At 40.6% G+C, this 19,530-nt stretch overlaps 1 protein-coding gene across 1 annotated transcript in view; it reads left to right on the top strand.

Annotated features, from left to right (window-relative positions):
- The window catches only part of smyd3 (SET and MYND domain containing 3), a 68,442-nt gene that overhangs the window by 5,660 nt on the left and 43,252 nt on the right, over positions 1-19,530 (top strand). Inside the window, exons 2-5 of the mRNA XM_072380339.1 lie at positions 9,650-9,713; positions 10,011-10,118; positions 10,495-10,552; positions 11,498-11,652. Of these exons, the coding sequence (XP_072236440.1) occupies positions 9,650-9,713; positions 10,011-10,118; positions 10,495-10,552; positions 11,498-11,652 (385 nt within the window). The remainder of the gene's footprint in view (positions 1-9,649; positions 9,714-10,010; positions 10,119-10,494; positions 10,553-11,497; positions 11,653-19,530) is intronic.

Genomic DNA, 19,530 nt, shown 5'->3' with positions numbered 1-19,530 from the left:
AAAAATAATAGATAAATGCAGTGGCATGGAAGTATGACGTAGCAGGAAATGCCTCGGATGTTCTCCTGCTCAGGTGTCTTAAAATCCCGCTCTCTGCTACACTGGAGATTCTCGGCTCTCTCAGGTTAACTTTGCAGCAGCTTCATCTTTAAAAAAAAAAAAAAAAAAAAGTGTCTCTCTGAATGTATAACACATCGATAGCAAACAATAACTTCTAAATCAGTTGTTCAGATAATGATGCTACTGTTGAAAAAGGGAAATGGTAGGGATCAAATGAGTCGGCCCATAATGATGCTATTTCCCATCACTACGACACTGGATACTGGGGAAACCTCCATGCTATATTCAAATGAATACAGTCATAAAAGTATGTTAAGTATCAGACGTCACTCACCATGAATTCAGTGAGTTAAGACAATTAGCTCTTCATTTACACGCTTCATGCTTTCTGAGCGGCAACAACCCAAAACGTCAGGGGTAATAACACATCCTTCAAATCCATCAGACAGGTGCTCCTCTCAAAAATGACTGCACCAAGCTGGTTTTTAACCTCTCACTGTCATACTCGGCCTGCCACACACACACACGTTCCTCACCGTATTTCACTGAACTGAATCATTTTGTTTAACGGTGTGATGAGCATTATCTTTTATCTGACCCTTCACACACTGTCCACTGTGAGTGTGAGCTCTTAACCTTCTGGCAGAAGTTAGAGTCTCAAAATGTGAACTGAACTGTTCCAAAAGCTCATCTGTCTCCACTTAAACCTGAAAGTTTGATAACTGGACTTGGATTTGACTGGATTTGGTTATCTTTTGTGAAGGTAGCTAATGTGGCAGCACTTGACCCAAAACAAACTTCCCCAAGGGGACAATAAAGTATAGCATGTCGTGTTGTGTTGTATTGAACGTGGGCGCAATCGGGCATTTTTGGCGCTTTATAGCTGGCGAGGTGAAGTCCACGCAATGGTCTGTTTGACACACGTATTTACGTTCCCGCGTGCAGCTTCTCTGCATCATGTGCAGGAATTTCAGGGCTGAACTTAGCGTGCGACCGACTGCGTTCATACTTATCTTCTATCCACCCTTCTTTCACACACACACACACATGCTGAGAAGAGTGTGTGAATACTGCGTTATATGAAGCGTGCGGATTGCTACTTTAGATTCAGTTTGACTAGGAGGAGCTATTTGGAGGAGGGAAATAGTTATTCCTCCTTCTCCTCCTTTACACTGAGCCATCTTGTCAATTTATTCGTTCATCTGCTTCTTCTAACATCTGTTTTGCTCCCTTGCGCCCATCCTTTCAGTTTATTTTCCCCACCCGCCACCCTTCTCCTCTCGTTCTCCCTGTTTTTCCTCACCTTCTTCATGCACCATTTCTTCCTCCCTCATTGTTGAAATACATTTGTTGTGTAGGTTATTTTGTCCACACTTCATTCCTTCTCTCCTTCCCCCAGATCTCCTCCCCCCTAATCTCCTGCTGCTCCACACCCAGGTGTCTCAAAATGCGCACAGCTGTATCATTTGCAAACCAAGTTACTTTCTATACAAGGGGAATACACCACCACGTGTTTACTGGCGTTCACCTAGCAAGCCCATCTGTACGTGTCATCTCTAATTCTGCTTTTGAGCAGAGTTAAAGATGACACGTCTTCACAGAAATTAAATGTTTGTTCTTAGGAGGATGAGTATTCCAGCTTTGTGCCTCGGTTTAGCATTGCACAGCATATTTAATGAATATCTGTGTTCTTCCACCACGGACTGATCTGATCCCTCAGCGCTTACATGTCTTGCTTCCATTAGAAATTTGGATAAAACAAAAGGACTCCCTGAGGATCTGCATGATTCTACTGATGATAGAGAGCGCATCTGTTACTTTTAATGTTTCTGCAACCTGGAGGCGGAAAGCTAACAAACAAACATAATTTAAGCCCTATGTGGACAGGATTAGCTTTCTAAGTGGCGTCTGAGGTAAAATCACTAACAGATGATTCGTTGCTTTTATTAACTCTGTTGGAAAAGATTTGAGCTGCTGTTGTCTGGATGAGGTTTCTCCCTTCAGATGAATATTGATCTTTACTTTTGTGTGTGTGTGTGTGTGTGTCACCTGATGTTTTTTGACATTCACTTGGCTCCTTTTCTTTTGGAGCCGTGCTGTGCCTGTATTTCAGAGCTTCAGATCTCTGTGAATTCTTTTTTGCATTTCAGTCAGCATATCACAAAACTGGCTCAACCATGCCTCTATCATTAGGCTTCTTTCTGGTTGTTGGAAATTCAGCTGCCAGGCATTTATCTGAGATCAAACTGCATCGGCTCATGTTTCTCCCAGCTTATTCTCTTTGCACTCGGTCTTAGTAGGGTTCAGGGTAGCTTCAAAAGTTCTTGTAACCACGTCCAATAAACTGCAGCGAGGACCTTTTTGTGCATATATCCAGAATATTAATTTTGCAGCTAGCGTGACGTACAGTATTGATTTCCTTTCTTATGTGGCACCAATAAAAAAGAGAAGTGTGTCACAACATTAAGACTGCCTGCCAAACTACCAAATATCCCCGTCCCTTGGTGGCATGCAGGAGGTCCTTCGTGTGGTGTCCAGAACTGGGACGCTTCTAGATCCTTTTAAGACCCAGGATGGGATGTCTTTGTTAACCCCTTTTTAATGTCTGTTTCATGTCTGTTCCATGTGTTATTGAATAATTTTAATTTTTTTTTTTCTTTTTTACATAAAAAATATGATTTTACTACCAAAGAAAATGCTTCCATTACACTTGAGAAACAAATGCTTTCTGATATGCTTTACATATTCACTGTTTTCTGTGTAAACAGTGGTTAGGGGGTGTGAGCCGTAAGGAAAAAAACGTTTACAGCACTGAAAATGTCTATGAATTATAAGTCAGAAACATTTTTTATCTTGTTTTCTAGCAAAAGACAATCACTTTAACAGATTATAAATATCTACCGAAATGATTATTTATTTCTGTTTTAATTGTCGGGCTGTTTTTAGTATCTTAAAGAGGAAATGCAACAAAAAATATGATTTTCTGAGGACTTTAAACAGCTAAAAAAAACAATTAAAAAAAACGTGTGTGTGTGTGTGTGTTAGAGCGTCCACATGGTGTCCCATCACCATGGTAATAAAACCATAAGGAGACTCATCCCACATGATTCCCTTCAGGTGTCGATGAATCATCCTCTAAACAACCATTAAGAACTCAGCAAGGGTTCGCAAGAACTCAGGATGCAGCTGTTATCTTTCTCACACACTGAAGGACACACGCATATCCACACACACACACTGCAGTGCCGCACATGTCAGTCACCAGTTTACAATAATTTCATGTCGTGATGTGTCGCTGTGGCTGTACTGCGGATGCCTGCGGCGAGTTAAGTGGCTGAGCTGCGATGCTGTGTTGCTCTGTCCTGTTATGGCATAGTTTTAACAGCAGATGGCAGTAGTGTCCCTTGAGGAGCTCCCTGTTTCCTAGTTGTTCAATGCTCCTCTTTCACATTCTTGCACATTGTAAACCAGTGCAGTGGAAGAGCTGGCAAATGGAGAGTTTACATTGAAATTGAATTTACTGCTTGTGGAAGAGCTAATTTGTCAACCAGTTCTCAGAAAACAGCGTTTCTCATGCTGTCTTCACCATTCACAAAGGCCGCAGGCAGCAGAAACAAGAGATGCCGTAAGCAGACCACCACACCAGAGTTGTGGTATTTTTTGTAGAACAGTCCACAAGAACAGGGCAGTAGAGATATTATGTTGATGTTCTTATTTCCATATGTAAACTCTCGCACCATGTGTCATGTTGGAGTGAGATGTATCGTGCTGTGTTGCGCACCCAGCTTGCAAATGAGAAAATTCACTCAGGCACAACTGGACAGCCCTGGCAAAGAACCCTGCTAATTATTAACATACACCAACACACACACACACACACACACTAACACATAAACATATACCAAGACAGAACAAAATCCCATGGACACAATGCAGCAGCCAATACTCGAAGGGAATTAATTACCATGCTACACTCACTAAGAGAGTTATGCTGAGGTAGGCCTAATTAGGTGTCTCATAGCATAGACTTAACCAAACTGGCCAAATACACACACGCACACACACACATGTAGGCACGCAGATCTGCGTCCTTGCATGTCAATGAAGAAACCGCGTTTTTCTGTCATTTCCACTCCTGTTGAGTGACAGCTTTTATGTGCTGATTACTGTTCTATTTGCCTATGTTTATGTTTTTTGGTGTTTCTCCCACTTGTGTTCTTTGTTTCTTCCACATTTCTTATTTTTTCCATTCATATCAACATCTTTGGTTCTGCTTGGGTCTTTTATCTTTGGAAAATAAAACAACTTGCCTCGCGTGTTCTTGTCGTTCTTTCACAATGTAAGCATTGTCTAATTTGCAAGGTCATGAAAACACTGTCGTGTGCCAGAAGAAAACTTGAAGCAAAAGAAGGCACTACACAGTTTTACCAGGCCTGTGGAGAGGAAGAAAACTCGATTCTTCATAATCTCATATTCTACTGGCACTTTTTTAATATTTATTGTAAACTTTATGGAAGAATAGATAATGAATACATGTTTGATTCTTTAGACGTAGTAATATAGTTTAGTGATGTAACTATTAACCATAAAATTTCTTTAGCGTAAAAGAGTTTGCTTTAAGTTAAAGTTTGCATTTGAGAAGCAAATTTCATCCAAATACATCAGTCGAAATAACTGACAATACCGATGTTGGTTGCCAATGATGCGATACCTGTTTTAAAAATCCAAAATACGTAGATGGAAGAATAAGAGGAAGCCATAAAAGAGAATAAGAAAACCAATGAACCAATAACGGTATTGGGCAGCGAAGAGAAAAAAAACGAATAAGAAAGAGTGCGACATTGAGAGGAAGAACAGAGGGGTGCCGAGAAAAGAGAGATGGCGTTAATTTAGTATTCTGCATGCTACTAATGAAAGCCTTCTAATGTTATTCATGAGTTTTCCTACTGTGCCTGCAGTCCAGGCATGGACCTGCCAACTAGAAGACTTCACACAACATCTCACAGAAACACAGGCAGAAGAGCGACAGAGAGAGATGAAGGGAAGGAGGGGGGCTGACAGAGGGAAAGAGGGAACATAAGAAAGAGATGGAGATGAGTCGGGTGCACTTCATAGTAAGAGCCATAATCTTTATGGAAACAAACCAGTGAACTAAGAGAGATTACTTTGTTCTGATTACTTTGTTCTTTTTTTTTTGTTTGTTTCTCTTTTGTTAATGTCCAAATCTATATTTGGACTGTCTTAGTCATTGTTCATAACATATTGTTCTGCATGGCCCAGGGTATGCTGCACAACTCCTGTTGTGTACCGCCTGGAGGACAGAACCGGGTTGTCTCCCAGTATTTGAATCCCAGACTAATGCCAAATGTACAGAAAGAGTGTGGGTGTTTCGTTCTGAACCGAAGGATGCCCAGCAATGAGCAGGAAACTGTCAAATGAAAGAACGCTCGGTTGAACCACAGCATTAAAAAATGTTTCTGTTGTTGATGTTGTGGACCTTGTAAAAGTAAAATATTTCAGAGAGCGTCCACATCCCATTATCCCATTATTATACTTTCTGCTCAACCGTTAAACTGCTAAAATGGATATTCTTTGCTATTCGGTTCTCTCACTTGACACGAGTAAAGCCAAAAGTATTTATGTGCCATAAATGCCTTTTATAGAGAGGAAATGTTCAGTAATGCTCAGCCTAGATATAACCTCGACGGTGCTGCTGGAATACCTGGATTGTGTGACTGATGTCGGTACTTTTATGTGTGTGTTTGTCTGTACTTTTTTTTTTTTTTTTAATGCTAAGAGTCAGCATGGAACCAATCACCATAACAACAGTTGCTGTGGTGCATTTGGACATTAATGCAGCTTTTTACACTGCATAAAATGCACTAGAATAATGTCCTGTCTAATGTAATGTAATTTCCCATTTTCATTTCCCATTTTCATCTCCAATCATCTCTGGCATTGTGCAGTATATATGATATAGTTTCATTCCAATAGATACTTTAGATATCACCTAACAATCATGTATGTTTTAAACAGACTTTAAATGTATAGCTTTAAATGTATAGCTATATAACACTCCTGTGACTCCTGTAGCATGTAATTACCTCCTGAGGGACGACGCTCCCCTCAAAGTTGAGCGATAGAGAAGTAGAACAGAAGTAAATAATGGTAAACATCAGACTTCCTGTCTGGTCCATTAAAGATGGATGTGTGGCTGCCAGCTTCCAATCAATCTCTGTATATGGGAAATATGAGTTATGTTCCGGCTGTGTTTACGTCTGATCTGCTCCTATCTGTTGTTATTGCTTCTTGTCTCAAACTGCAGGCATGTGTTTCTTAAACAGTGGGTGGCTTCCCTGTTTCTGCTTGATCTCAACATGACAAGAATAGCTGTGTTTTCATGAGCCCCCCATCTCTGGCTGATGCTATAAATTTACCACAGGCTTCCAAGCTGGAAAGGTCATCGCAAATAAGACCCAGTGGCATAACAAGAGCGGGGAAAAAAAGATGAGACAGATGGCGAGGAAAGTGGTTAAATGCAGAATAGTGAGCAGGATAGAACAGGACAAGAGTGTTTTGAAAACCTGCGCAAAGCTGCAGGGGCCTTGAGCCAAATAAAACAGTCCAGTCTGGTCTCACACTGATAGAGGAAAGGCTTAACTTCTGTCACCACTGTTGACAGGCAACAGCCCTCAGTCAGACCTAAACTGAGTGTGTGTGTGTGTGCATGTTCATATTAAATCCCTGGATTTGTCTTTAAGGTTATTATGTCATCCACAGTGTTCATAAGTATACCCAATCTAATCAAATGCGCCATACTTTGTCCGATAAGCCCTGAGCTAATGTATTTACATCCATCGTGTTCTTCATTACATCATTTTGTCTGCGTGTAAGCTCATAATACCATTCTCTGTCAGCTTCAATTAGCACTGTTCTATCATTTTCTCCCTCCTTGCTTGTATGAGAAATCACAAAGAATTCATGCATAATTTTTAGGCAGTTGAGCTTTCAGACCTTCCATCTCCATACCGCTTCAACACGAACTCTTATTGGAATGATTTATTTTCATTGGAGGCTGTGCAATGAGTGAGCGTCTCGAGCACTTCATTTTGAGTTGGGCATTGCTGTGTCAAAAAAACAAGAAGCACGTGGAAAAGAAAAGGTGGATTGTTGAAAAAAATGAAATGCAAAACTACCAAGAACACATTAGCCTTGAAGTGTAGGTTCAGTCCTACCTGCAGAGTCCCAAAATACAAAGTCTTTAAAGACACGGCAAAGGCAAGGACAGCTGAGGCATGACCAAGATTCATGAGCTGAACAGTCCAGACTGAGCCAAGAAATACCTGAGGACAGATTGCTTAGAGGATTTATGAGAAGAAAGTGACGATGGGGCAGATGGCAAGGAAACTCTAACTGACTTTGGGCACCGATTCAAGCCAAGCCCTGGCAGAGTAGGGTAGGGGTACTGGTGTGGGCCGTTATTCTTAAACTTCAGCAAGTTGGATCTCTGGGTTAAAAGTTTGTGGACCACCTTCCTCACCGGACTTAAACCACATTGAGAACCTTTTGCACCTCTGAACAGTCCTGGAAAGCTGCGGTTGCCTCTTCTACAAAGGTTGATTGTTGATCACGAAACAGACGAACCCCATTGGTGGAAGCTGTACGCAGCTTTTGAAAAGAAGAGTGGCTGCCATGGTTACGGAAAGTTTTTGAAAGGTCAAAAATCATTTTGTGTTATTGGTTACAATGAATATATTAGTTGAAAATAAACCAAGGAGTTGGCATAGTTCTTATGTAATTTAAACAGTCATGTTTTAGGTTCTGTAATATTTTGGCTTGACTGAGAGATTTTTTAAAAGATGAATCATGAGCAGTCCAAGTTTAAGTGTATTTAAGCTCATACCAAACCAGCTTAGTTTTTTCTGTTAGCCCTTCTTGTGTTTCTGCTCTTGTACCGGGATGGCATTAGTGATGCAGAGGAGTCCTTCACACACACAACTGAAAGCAGGACCTTCAGCCCTCTGGGTGGCCAGTTGTTGACATTGCTTGTCTAAATGCAGAGGCTGCCATTGTGAGTGTCTCGGATGTTGAGTGGTCTAAAGTGAGTACGTTGTGCCTGCAGCGTACTTGTTTTAAGTGGTTGTTGTACATCATATTCCTCTCCCTATGTTCTCCATCTCGATTGTTTCTATCCTTTTTCAGGATAAGTGTTATCTTAAAAGAGCGTGTGCTCTGATGTTCGGCTTTTTTGTGTATTTTCTTTAGTTGATCTGACAATCTCGTTGGCAAACAGTTGCTTAGATTCTGCTTATGGAGCGACATGCTTCTTCATTATGACTCATGGCATGAAAGATTTGACAACCTTATGTCTGCTCCATCGGGATCCCTTTGTTTAACTGTGTCTGTTTCAGAGGAGGTTTATGTGCTCTTGGCTTTTAGAGCTTTTTCTTTTTTTTTTCACTGAAAACTGCTGCCTGTTGTGGGCCAGCAAAGTGGGAACAGTAAGAGGGAACCAAACAATACATTTCTGAGCCTGACATTCTCATTCTCTACTCCTCCAAACCACCCTCCTTGTGAACAGTGCGACCCGACTGTCTCTGCCCTTCACTGGCTGGTACTGGTTGCCCTCATTTGATGGGTTAATTAGGTTCACACATGAGCTTTGGGGGTCCATTTTTGTACTAAGGCTTACTCCCTGATATCAGCAAGCAGAAGACAGGTGACAATGTGCAAGTTCTAATTTTTGAAGACTAGAAAAGAAAAGTACTTTTACATATTATTGTTTTGTAAATTAAGTATATACCCACCTCTGCAGGCACCACTGCTTATATTGACCTATACACAAAGACACACACACTTATTCTGACACGGTTCCTACCACACGCATCTTGTCTGTTTTAGCTGGGCACTCTCGACTGGCTGTAATTGGCTGTGTGAAGCAGACAGTTTCTGCTCTGACTTGTTATCAGACAGAGGGCCAGACTGGAAAGGACAGTAGTATTACTCAGAGGAACTCAGCAGACCTTGGAGACAGGAAATACATTTGCACAAAAATACAAATAAACACTAAGAATAGACACACACACAGCCATCACACACCGCTGCTCTGACACGTGTAAGCGCTGTGATACTAACAGGCAAAGACAGTGAGGAGAGCATACCGTAATGCATTGCTTTTACATGGCAATCAAACTGGAGATAGGGTAGGTAGATAAAATGAGATAATGGATGCGCACAGTCAGCTTAGTGCAACAAATGGGAAAGGATGAGACAAGGTTGTTACACGAGGAAAAGGTCAAGACGGTAACAAACGCATGCTCCAGTGGTTATGAGGTTGTGTTAGGTAATCTTCAGCCTGTGTGTGTTCAAAACTGTTTCATAGATGGAGCAGCTGAATGTTAGCCTTTGGATGAGAAACATAGTGCAGCAGTAATCTAAACGAGATATCAGTGATTTTGGGGAAAAAAAAAAAGATTGTTGGTTTCATTCTCCTTCTTTCTTCCTTTTTTAAACCTCCGTCCTTCTGTTTGTGGATGTATTGTTGGTGCGGCATGTAGAATTAAAACTTTTTTTCTGTGCTTCCCTCTAGACACGAGACCTTGTTGAGGTGTTCTCAGTGCAAGATGGCTCGCTACTGCAGTACCACATGCCAGGTATGTCTGTGTTTGCTCGTGTTATTTGGGACACATTTCTGTTGCCACAGTCACATTGTAGGGATCTGTTGCTTTCTTCAAAACAATAAGCCCATGTCTAAAATGTAAAAAAAAAAATGAAATGATCAAAGCAGAGGCTGACTCAGAGGTTAGGGTTAAGGACATATTTGTCATGTTTGTTGACAGTTTTTGGGTCAGTCTCCGGGAAAGGATTATGACTCAATTTAATGTCCTCTGAGGTGATGGAGACATGTGCATCTGCATATATTAGTGTGCTTAAATGTCCTTTTCCTGCAGAGACAAGCATGGTCTGGTCATAAGAGAGAGTGTAAATGTCTGTGCAGCCTCCTTCCCCGAGTTCCTACTGACTCAGTCCGTCTAGCTGCAAGACTCATCTTTGCCCTGGTACGTTTCAGGAATTTCTCACTGTTCTTCTGACTCATAATAATGTGCACAAAGACTTCAAAGAAAATGGCTAATCATGCCTTCTCTTTTTTTCCGCCATATTTTGATGACCTTCCTGCTCTGTTAGAAAACCTTAGAATCTCTCATTTTGCCGGATATTCATGTATTTCTGCTTGCTTTTACACTTCTAAAAAAACCATCTTCTAATGAAGAACATTTAATGTCATTGAGCTACAAAGCAAAGCTGCTGTTTTTGGTCCATGAAAGGTTCAAGAGCGTCTCCTCGCACCTTTTGGAAGTGGAACATTTAATGTGCAACAATTGTAGAAAACCTTGAATTAGATGCTAACGCTTGGCCCCTTCTTCTTCCATTTAGTTAAGTCCTCTTCAGAGCAGGAGTGACGAGCTCTACACTTTAGATGAGCATGAGTCACGTAAGTATTTACTGAAAGTTTGTGTGTGTTTCCAGAGTTAAATGCCACAGCACTGAAAAATGATCTTTTAACACTGCAGAATTAGCCAAAGGCTAATTTTTTTATATGCAACATGTTGTTGTCGTTAAAAGCATGAAGAATATGTCAAATAACACACAGGGATAATTGACAGTTTTAGAAAATTGCATTCATAGCAACAGTTACCAATACTAATTAACAATGCTTATGTGTGATGTCATTTTCAAATGTTGTAGGAGGGTGTACAGTCCTAAGAGTTAGCATGTGGAACAGCATGTTGTTGGCTCATGTTTTCGTTAGCTTCGGTTGTACCCCAACAAATCAAAGCTATTTTTCAATGCGGATGGACTCTCAGAAATTATGAGAACTTATGAGTGAATTGAAACAAATCAACAAGGACGTGCATTTGTACACTTTCATGTCACCTTCTGTGCTTCTTAACTAACATAACCATTTTAGTTTAGCTAACAGCTGAAATGTTTGTCCTAAAAGTCACTAGATTTACTGTCAATAACTTCTTTAAAGAATTGCTGCGGAAGTCTGTAACATAGATAAATGTAAAATGCCGTTTTAGCATGAAAATGTTCAGAAGATGTGCTGTTTCTGTAAAATGGGTCTAAAATCTGGGTAGAAGAATTTGCCAGACCTCTGTATCATGACTACTTCTTGTACTGAAATCAGTATTCAATTCAATTCAATTTTATTTATAAAGCACCAAATTACAACAAATTTCATCTCAAGGCACTTCCAAGATTCAACCAAAAGACTCATGTCCTGCTACTGAGTTGTGTCATTCAGGGAAAGCCACGTGGCATAATTGTAGAAAAGTTTTTTCTAGAATTTATTTAGTTCATTCATTTATTTTTGGAAGCATTTAGCTGGAGACAGCACATAGAGATGATTTTTTTTAAAATGATGTTTTTACAGACTTGAATTCCATGTCTGAGCAGAAGAAACAAGGTCTGTCTCAACTGGCATCCATGTTGGAGCTGTACATTCAAAAGGAAGTTCCTGATCCGACGCAGGAAATGACATCAGCACTACCGCCTTCCTGCAGAGATGCCCTCAACCTTATTGCAAAGGTTGGTTTAATGCATGTAAAGGCAATTCCTCCATTTGCTTTTCAAGAAACACCCAAGCAGGCTCAAGAAGCATGAAACTCCACCGACACAAACGCAAAAAAGCATCTGCCAAATACATACATGATCAGAAGATCGCCTGCTCATGCACAAAAAGACATCATTGCACAAGCAACTCTTTAATAATTTAGGCATTCAAAGCTGCCTTTTGCTGTACCACAGCATGTATATAAGATCTTGCCAGCATCTGTAATCGGATCCCTGTGTATTTGTATTCCCTGAACAACTTGAGGTTGTTCTTTTAAAACACACAAGCTGCCTTCACTTGAATTTAAACTACAAAGCGTAATGTGTGCAAAGATGTTTGTCTGGTGTTTGCTATCCAGGGTTCTTTTCAATGTTCTGATGCATTATGTAACGAGTGGCAACATCCAGGAGGGACAAATTAGGCAAAAGTACCAAAATGTTTGCCAATTTTCTTTTCAACACCCGTTTAATGAGATCATTTGAAGGGAACACATTGAACCCCCTTTTTCACAAGCTGATACAGTCTCTTAAAGTCTTGATGAAATGTCTGAGACATGCTTTGGTCAAAATAACAGGAAAACACTGCAGCAGGTCCTCTTTCATGTAATAATTTACACCTCTGCTCAAGTGGATCGTGGGTGGAGGAACCCACAGGACTCCACTCCGCCCCTCTCTTCCTTAGGGTCTGTTTGAGATCTTTAGTGCTCGCTAACCATTAGAGCATGTTTGAGCACGGTTTGACAGAGCATACAGTAAGCCTGAGATTTCAGATGATACAAATGAAAGATAACAATCAGATATTGCTAATGCTAGACTCACTGTTTTATTCCCAAATGCTTACATTTCCCTCACCACGTACAGCTGGTAGAACAGTAATCTCTCTTGTAGGTACAATCTTGATGCAAATCGTATAAAATGAAATGAGAAATTCTAACTTAAACAATGAAACCACACCAATTTCACTTCAGATGTCCTTGTCGGGATGTAAAATATTAAACAAAGCACTGGTAAAGGATTCCCTCTTTAGCTAATTTATTTCTTATGTCAGGTGAACTATATAACTAATGCTGAGATTTGATGAGTTCTATCAGAGAGCATAATAACTTCCCACTTCTGAGGTTCAGCAAGTGGAGCTTCATCTGCTGTTGAAGTTGGGTGTAGATAAAGATGGAGGAGACTTCTCGGACTTTTTGAGGTGGAACACCCAAATGTATGTTCTTAAGAACAGAAAGAAATGCATGGACAATATCCTGTATTTACTTTCTAAAGAAGTCCTTCAATTCGTTCTTGTTTTGTCTGTGCATCTCTGTCTGTCTTTACAGTTCTTTCTGTATTCTTTTCCTCATTATTTTTTGTCTATACACACAGTCTATATCTTCTCCCTCCCCCAACTCCTCCTCTTATACGCTCCCTTTTTTTACATTACAAACGTGGAGTGTATTATTGTGTACTTGGAATGTTCAGTGTGCTATGACAAAATGGGTCATTACTGTGTGTGTGTGTTTTGTACCGTTTCCTTTTTATGCCATTAAACCATTCTTTATACTAATGGTCTCTTTCCACTTAAGGTTTCATGTAAACACATATTTTTATATGAACCAATGCCACAGTTTCATTACTGATCTTAATACAGCCCAGGAAATCAATGGTGGAAGGAAAGTAAATGTGTTTGTGTGTACTTACTGCAGGACTATGAAAAAGTTTAAAAAATCTTTGGATACACATGCATCGGGGAACACTTGTCACTGAGCAGCTGATCGTTCCCACTTTCCTTATGCAGTATCACTGCTTCGCAGAACATATGTCCCCAAACGTAAAGAGCTCTCTTCGCCAAAGTCTTCTCGGTAGATGATAATCTACTAAGAATCCAGTAGAGGATCTATGTCATGCAGAAACAACGTTGTGGCACGCATTAGTGCCTGTCCAGGTTTTGTAGACTGCAGTAGAGTTATTTGTGTGTACATGTGTGCATTTGTGTTCGCGCATGACTGCTGTGTTACGATATATTGTGACAGGAGAAATCTGTCTGCTGCACATTGTAATGCATCCGCCAAACATCTTCCCTCTGGATTGAGAGTGTGTGTATGTGCCTGTTTATCTGTTTGCATGCACGTGTTAAAACTTGCATTAATGTCCACATACGTCCGTTTCATGAGGTGATTCCTACATGCATGACTGTGTTTGTGTGGTTTGTTTCCTGCTTATATGGCGCTTCACACTGTGTGTGCTCTCACTCACCGGCCTGCTAGTCATAATGGAAAGTTATTATTATGCTGTGTCAGTTCTTACTATCCTGAGACCCATTTCCCGCACAAAGTTCCTATATAACTGACATGTTACACCATACAGCACACACACATACACACACCCCTGTTTCTCTTTTAAACCTGCTCCTATGTGTCCCATTCTTGCTCTGTCATATAACACTGTCAGTCATTTCTGTATTTCACTGACATTTTCATTCACTCTGAGACTAAGACTCTGAGTCTGTATGTTTTGATAGAATAATTATTTATAGCTTTTTAAAGACATTTGGCATATTTTAAGATGATGACACAGTTTAATAAAATCCTGCTAACATTTATAGGCATTTCCAGGCATATTCGGTGAATTGAAATAATTGGCTAGTCTTTTCTACTCTGACATGATGATTAATAGTAGAATGACATTAATTTTTGCTCATTCAGAGCATGGTGTTTATCGTGGCTAATCTAGTTTTTCTCTTGGTTAATCTCAAATCTTGCTCGGCATGAAACAAAAGATTAATTGCAGGATAAAAATGGCTTCCCTGAGTTTGCACACTGAATGTCCTGCTGAGTTTTATCTCCGCCTTGTCTTGTTTTTGGCATGTTTTCCAGAGCCGGGGCTGGATCCCACAAACTTTTATCATTCTCAACTTTTGATGTCCAAATTGCAGGAAAATGCTTTAGTTCTATTTCTTACAAACCTAAGAGGTGAGACAAGCTCAGGGAGTCTTACAACGGAAGGAATTGCGATCCCCTGGACATAGAGGAAATTTAAAAAAGAAAAAAAGGGATGTTGTTGACAGGGTTAGAAGAGAAATGAGGAAACTTGGGAACAAGTTGAAGAATGACAGGAACATGGAGCCCATATCCTGACCAATAAAAGCATAGAAGCACCTGTATTTATGGCTCTCTGTGGAAGAGGCTGTAACTGGGACTCTGGGGAAGCATTGACACACACACACACACACACAAAGCTTTCATCAGTGCATGGTGGAAGAAAGGTGACTCTCTATGGAAAAAGTATGTTGTATTGTTTATTACATATATATATTTATAGTGAGAGAGAGACGATTTATCACAGACGCAAACACACACACACACACACACACAAACACCTGATGTCTCATATGAATGTGGAGCCAATAAATTCACACCCCTGCTGAAAACTGTTTTGGCTTCAATTACTGGAGCAAGAATGAGGAGTGTGTGTGATGGTGGACTTTTCTATGCGTGTGTGTTAACTCATATTTTCGGCTGCTGTAATTTTTCTCTCTGTGTGCATGTCTGGTTTATCATAAAGTAGCCTGTGTATGTATGTGTGTAAATGTTACTGCGTGTGGACAGATGTGAGTGTGCATCTTCTTTTTTGTGAGTAGGTGTAATTTATTGTCATGGTTATCCTTTATATTTATTGGCCATCTGTTGAGCAGGTAAATAGGATGCAGTGCCCATCAAATTCGCATACCTTAACAAATGGAAAAGTTGTCACTCTCCAAACTTTTACACGGCAGAAAGAATATCGTATGCAGAAGTAATCTGTATATTTCTCTATAAATAACGTCAGAAGAGGAGGTCAAGGAAGGAGAGTGATAGTAAATAAGACTAAGTTTCTATAATTGAAGGATTCAGAAAAGGGGGAAAAATATATGTCAGTGCCTTAATAAGAAGTACAAAAAAAAGAATATTGTACACGTTTTTTATATCCTTCTATAACAATCTGTATCTCTGGACTTCTGTGTGTTTTCCTGTACAAAACACGGGAAGCCATTAAGATAATCCGTGCGCGGATGTGTTTGTATGTTCAGCCTTATCTCCCCAGCATTTCCCTGATCTGCCATTGTAGCTGGCAGTTGCACGGGCGCTACCTAATTAGCTTAGGCTTTGTAAAATCACACACACGCCACACACATGAAGCTTAATGTAATGGCTTTGAGCCTGTTATGAATGCAGTGGCAGACAGTATTAAGTGAGGACAGAATAAAAACCATTTGCCTAATTGACATAGATTGGCTGTGTGTGTGTGTGTGTGGGTGTTAGGGGAGGTGTGAAGAGAAGAATGAAGGGGGAGAGGGAAATGAGAAAAGGGGCTGAGAAATGAGTGACATGGGGAAAGAAACGGGAAGAAAAGGGGGAGGAGGAAAAGAGAGAAAGGGGGTGGTGAGGAAGAAACTGAAAGTGATGGAAACTGTCTAGGGCAAATGAAAAGGGCTGCGAAGACAACTCATGGAGATGTTAGGCTGGAGGAGCGAGATGAGTAGTGAGGTAGAGGGATGCAGGAAAAAGTGATAGCTTGAGAAAATCAAGAAGAGATTGGAAAAGGAGAGTGAAAATTGGATAATTATGAATAAATCTGGATGTGTAGTTAAACTCTGAGGAGTGAGCTGAACAGCAATATGTTGCTGGAGATAGGCATGTATACGGTACACGTGTGCTGTCAGTGTTGTGTGAGTGTGAGTTGGGGGTAGGGTTAGTATAGCAAAGAGCTTTTCGTCTCCTTTATCATCCCTCACACTGTGTCCCCTCTCCTCTCTGTTGCTCCTGCCTTTACTGCCATTACTGTTTAGTGTTTCAGGGGGATTCATACAGGGATAGACGCTGATAAATGACCATGGTGTGCGTGTTTTGTCCAATAAAAGGATGACTATTTTTATGTCCATCCGGTTGTACTCCAGATAAATGATGCTGAGACATTCCTAAGGCAGCTTTAGCAGACAAATGAACCTTTCACACTAACACAATGACCCGTTAAAGGCCCGTGTGGGTGAAACTGCACCCATGGACTAAGGATCTTCCCCTGCTCCTTACCTGGCATTTGGCATTGAACTGCTCTCTGATAGAAGATCTTTTTGATAGAAGAATAAGCACTGGACCATCGTCTCCAGGAATGAGAGTTCACCTCCTCATATTAGTCCTCTATCTGCACTCTGCTTGAACTTGCAGCAGAGGAATATACAGAATCAATTTGACTTTTGCGTTTAAGGGAGAGTCATTGCAGTGGAGCATACCACATACAATTTTGTGTTCATACATCAGCTTTCTGATTTTGTGGTACCTCCGTTATTTTTGAAAGCACATGAGATGGTGCAGTGCAGACTCTGTTTGGTCTGTGGTATCTCTGTGTGAAATGAGCTCCAATCTCATATACACTTCTTTTACTTTTACTTAGCTTTGTTTCTCTTTATTCCTGCAGAAGTATTGCACTGCAGCAGCACTGTCTCCAGTGGAGAGTACCTTCATTTGTTCTTTACTTAATACGACATGTCCATATACTCTCATGTTACCATAATAACCTAAATGCTATGATTCATGCAAACAACTCAGCGACTGTGCACAAATATACAGTTCCTAATGGGAACAAATGCAAGCAAAGCTGTTGGGTCAGAATGAGTCTGATTGTTTCGCAGCTAAATTTCTAATTTTCTTCTGATGCAAGTGTTATTAGTCATTAGAGTTTCCAGTTTTGTTGCATACAACATAAACTATTATATTTACAGTAGTGGCATTACTGCAAGAATGAACTTATCTAATCTCAGAGGGCAACATGCACTCAGCTTTATGATTAAATCACACTTATGTTACACTGAGCCTTGAGGTTGGTGCAAATTCAATTAAATGGAATCATACTGTATCAATCCCTAAAGAGAGAATTACACTGTGGGAGTATGAATGAGCTAAATCAAAGATGATAGAAATAAGTATAGAAATAAAGCGTTTTTAAAAAAGCAGTTGACAAACTGTTGGAAAGTTGAATTGTCCCAGTGAGATTGGTGTGGTTTAAATCTCCAGAGGTCACTGTGAATGCATTCGGGTGTTGCGTTTGCAGTCCTTTAACAACTGAGCTGATGTCACACGCAGCGTTGGCAGGTAGACGCCCAGCTTACAGTTCAGCATCCGGTGTGCAGAAACGCTCCCTCTCAGGATCACACCATTTGTTTTTACTCTGGCCTCTGCTGTCTCTGTCTGCCTATGCAGTCTGATAACCGTACAAAGAGGTGTTGGAGTGTGGAATATGTTCCTGCAGCCACATCTTGGTGAAACAAATAAAATAATACATTGTCAATGTTCCTGCTGAATCCTCATAAGTTCTTTAAGCTCTTCCATTTTACCTGCCAAACGTCCCACATTTACCATCGTAATCGAGGGAAGAAATAGTTTAAAGTTCTCTTCCTTGCTTTTTATTTTGTTCCTGCCCCGCACTCCTTTTCAACTCATCTGCATTTTGGGCCTTCTTCCAGACATTTCTTGGTCTTTGGAAAGCTCAATCAGCTGCCCCACATGCAACATCGTTCCTGATTTCACGGTTGTGCATCGCAACAGAAATTGAAAGCGCCAGGATTATGAGTAGAAATCAATTGATCCAGACAGTATCCAAACCATTGTAGGAAAATGTTTCAAAAATCACTGCTTTGATGAAAAACAAGCTTAGGAGGAAATATCAAGAAGACACAGAGAAAGGCACAATATGACCAGAGCTGCAAGAACAGGCTGCCTGTAGGATGGTGTCATTCCTGAGGCCGAAAACATGTCTGGTGCGATTAGCAGTGTTTCCTGAACTATCTGTTAAATGCAAATACTAGCAAAGCTTTAGATGTAGTCTGTGACCCTAACCTCACTGGATGCCCCTCTTCTGTTTTTTTTCTTTTCTTTTAACAGTAGCGTTATGCTAGTGTTTGAGTGTGTGTGTGTGTGCGGGTTCCTCGGGCTCAAACGACATGCACACACAGCTGCAAGCAGCAATAGGTCCACTCTGAACAGGCTTTGGAGGAGTGGTTAATAAAGGCTCAACCCTGTGGGTTATCAGCTTCTGTCCCCGTCATCCTTTCATTAGTTTCCCTGAAACAGGACAAATAAAGCCTGGGTGTGTAATAACGGCTCAGGCTATCAGTAAATGAAGAACCGCACTGATTGTTCAACTACAGTTTGGGATATGATTAAAAAAACAAGTGCTTTCAGAAGGGCAGTATTTTTTGCCATTTGTCTTCTTGAGTGATGACTACCCTGGATACAAAAGCCAAAGATCCATCTGACACTCAGTATTTCTGATAGAATAGAATAAATTATTAGGGATATACCACTTTCTGAGAAAACTTAATAGGAAGCTTTCTGTTCACACACGCATTTTTTGTTTCTCTCAGTCGTTCCATTTTTCATCTTGCTTGCTAAAATTGTAATCCATCTAATTTGCTTAACCTCAATGGAGAAGAGAGGGGGATATATGAGACGTAATGAAGTTATATCCTCGCCGTACACACACATACCTGGATGGAATTCACTGGCCAGACAAATATGAGAGCAAACAGCTTGGGACATTTTTTAATCTTTTCATAGCAGCTCGACTGGCCCTTTGGGAAACTGACTGCAGGTCCTCCAGATGGCAAGTCTGACACTCGTTGTAGAAGTCATGTACCATATTTCTAATATGTTGGTGTTTTCCCCAAACAAATGTATTTGAGAAAATGGCTTTGGCCCCCTGGACAGCAGGTGATGCCACATCACCTGCGGTCACAAGAATCAGCTTTTTTTCCTTTTGGAAGCACAAACAAGAACCAAACCAACACAAGTAGTTTCTCAGTCCCAAGGATAGAGGGGACTCTGATTAAATTGATTG

The sequence above is a fragment of the Leuresthes tenuis genome, unplaced genomic scaffold (assembly GCF_036924035.1).
Source record: "Leuresthes tenuis unplaced genomic scaffold, fLeuTen1.0.hap1 SCAF_2, whole genome shotgun sequence".
Classification (NCBI taxonomy): domain Eukaryota; kingdom Metazoa; phylum Chordata; class Actinopteri; order Atheriniformes; family Atherinopsidae; genus Leuresthes; species Leuresthes tenuis.
Note: the sequence above shows the minus strand (reverse complement) of the source record. Positions and strands in the feature narration are given on the sequence as shown.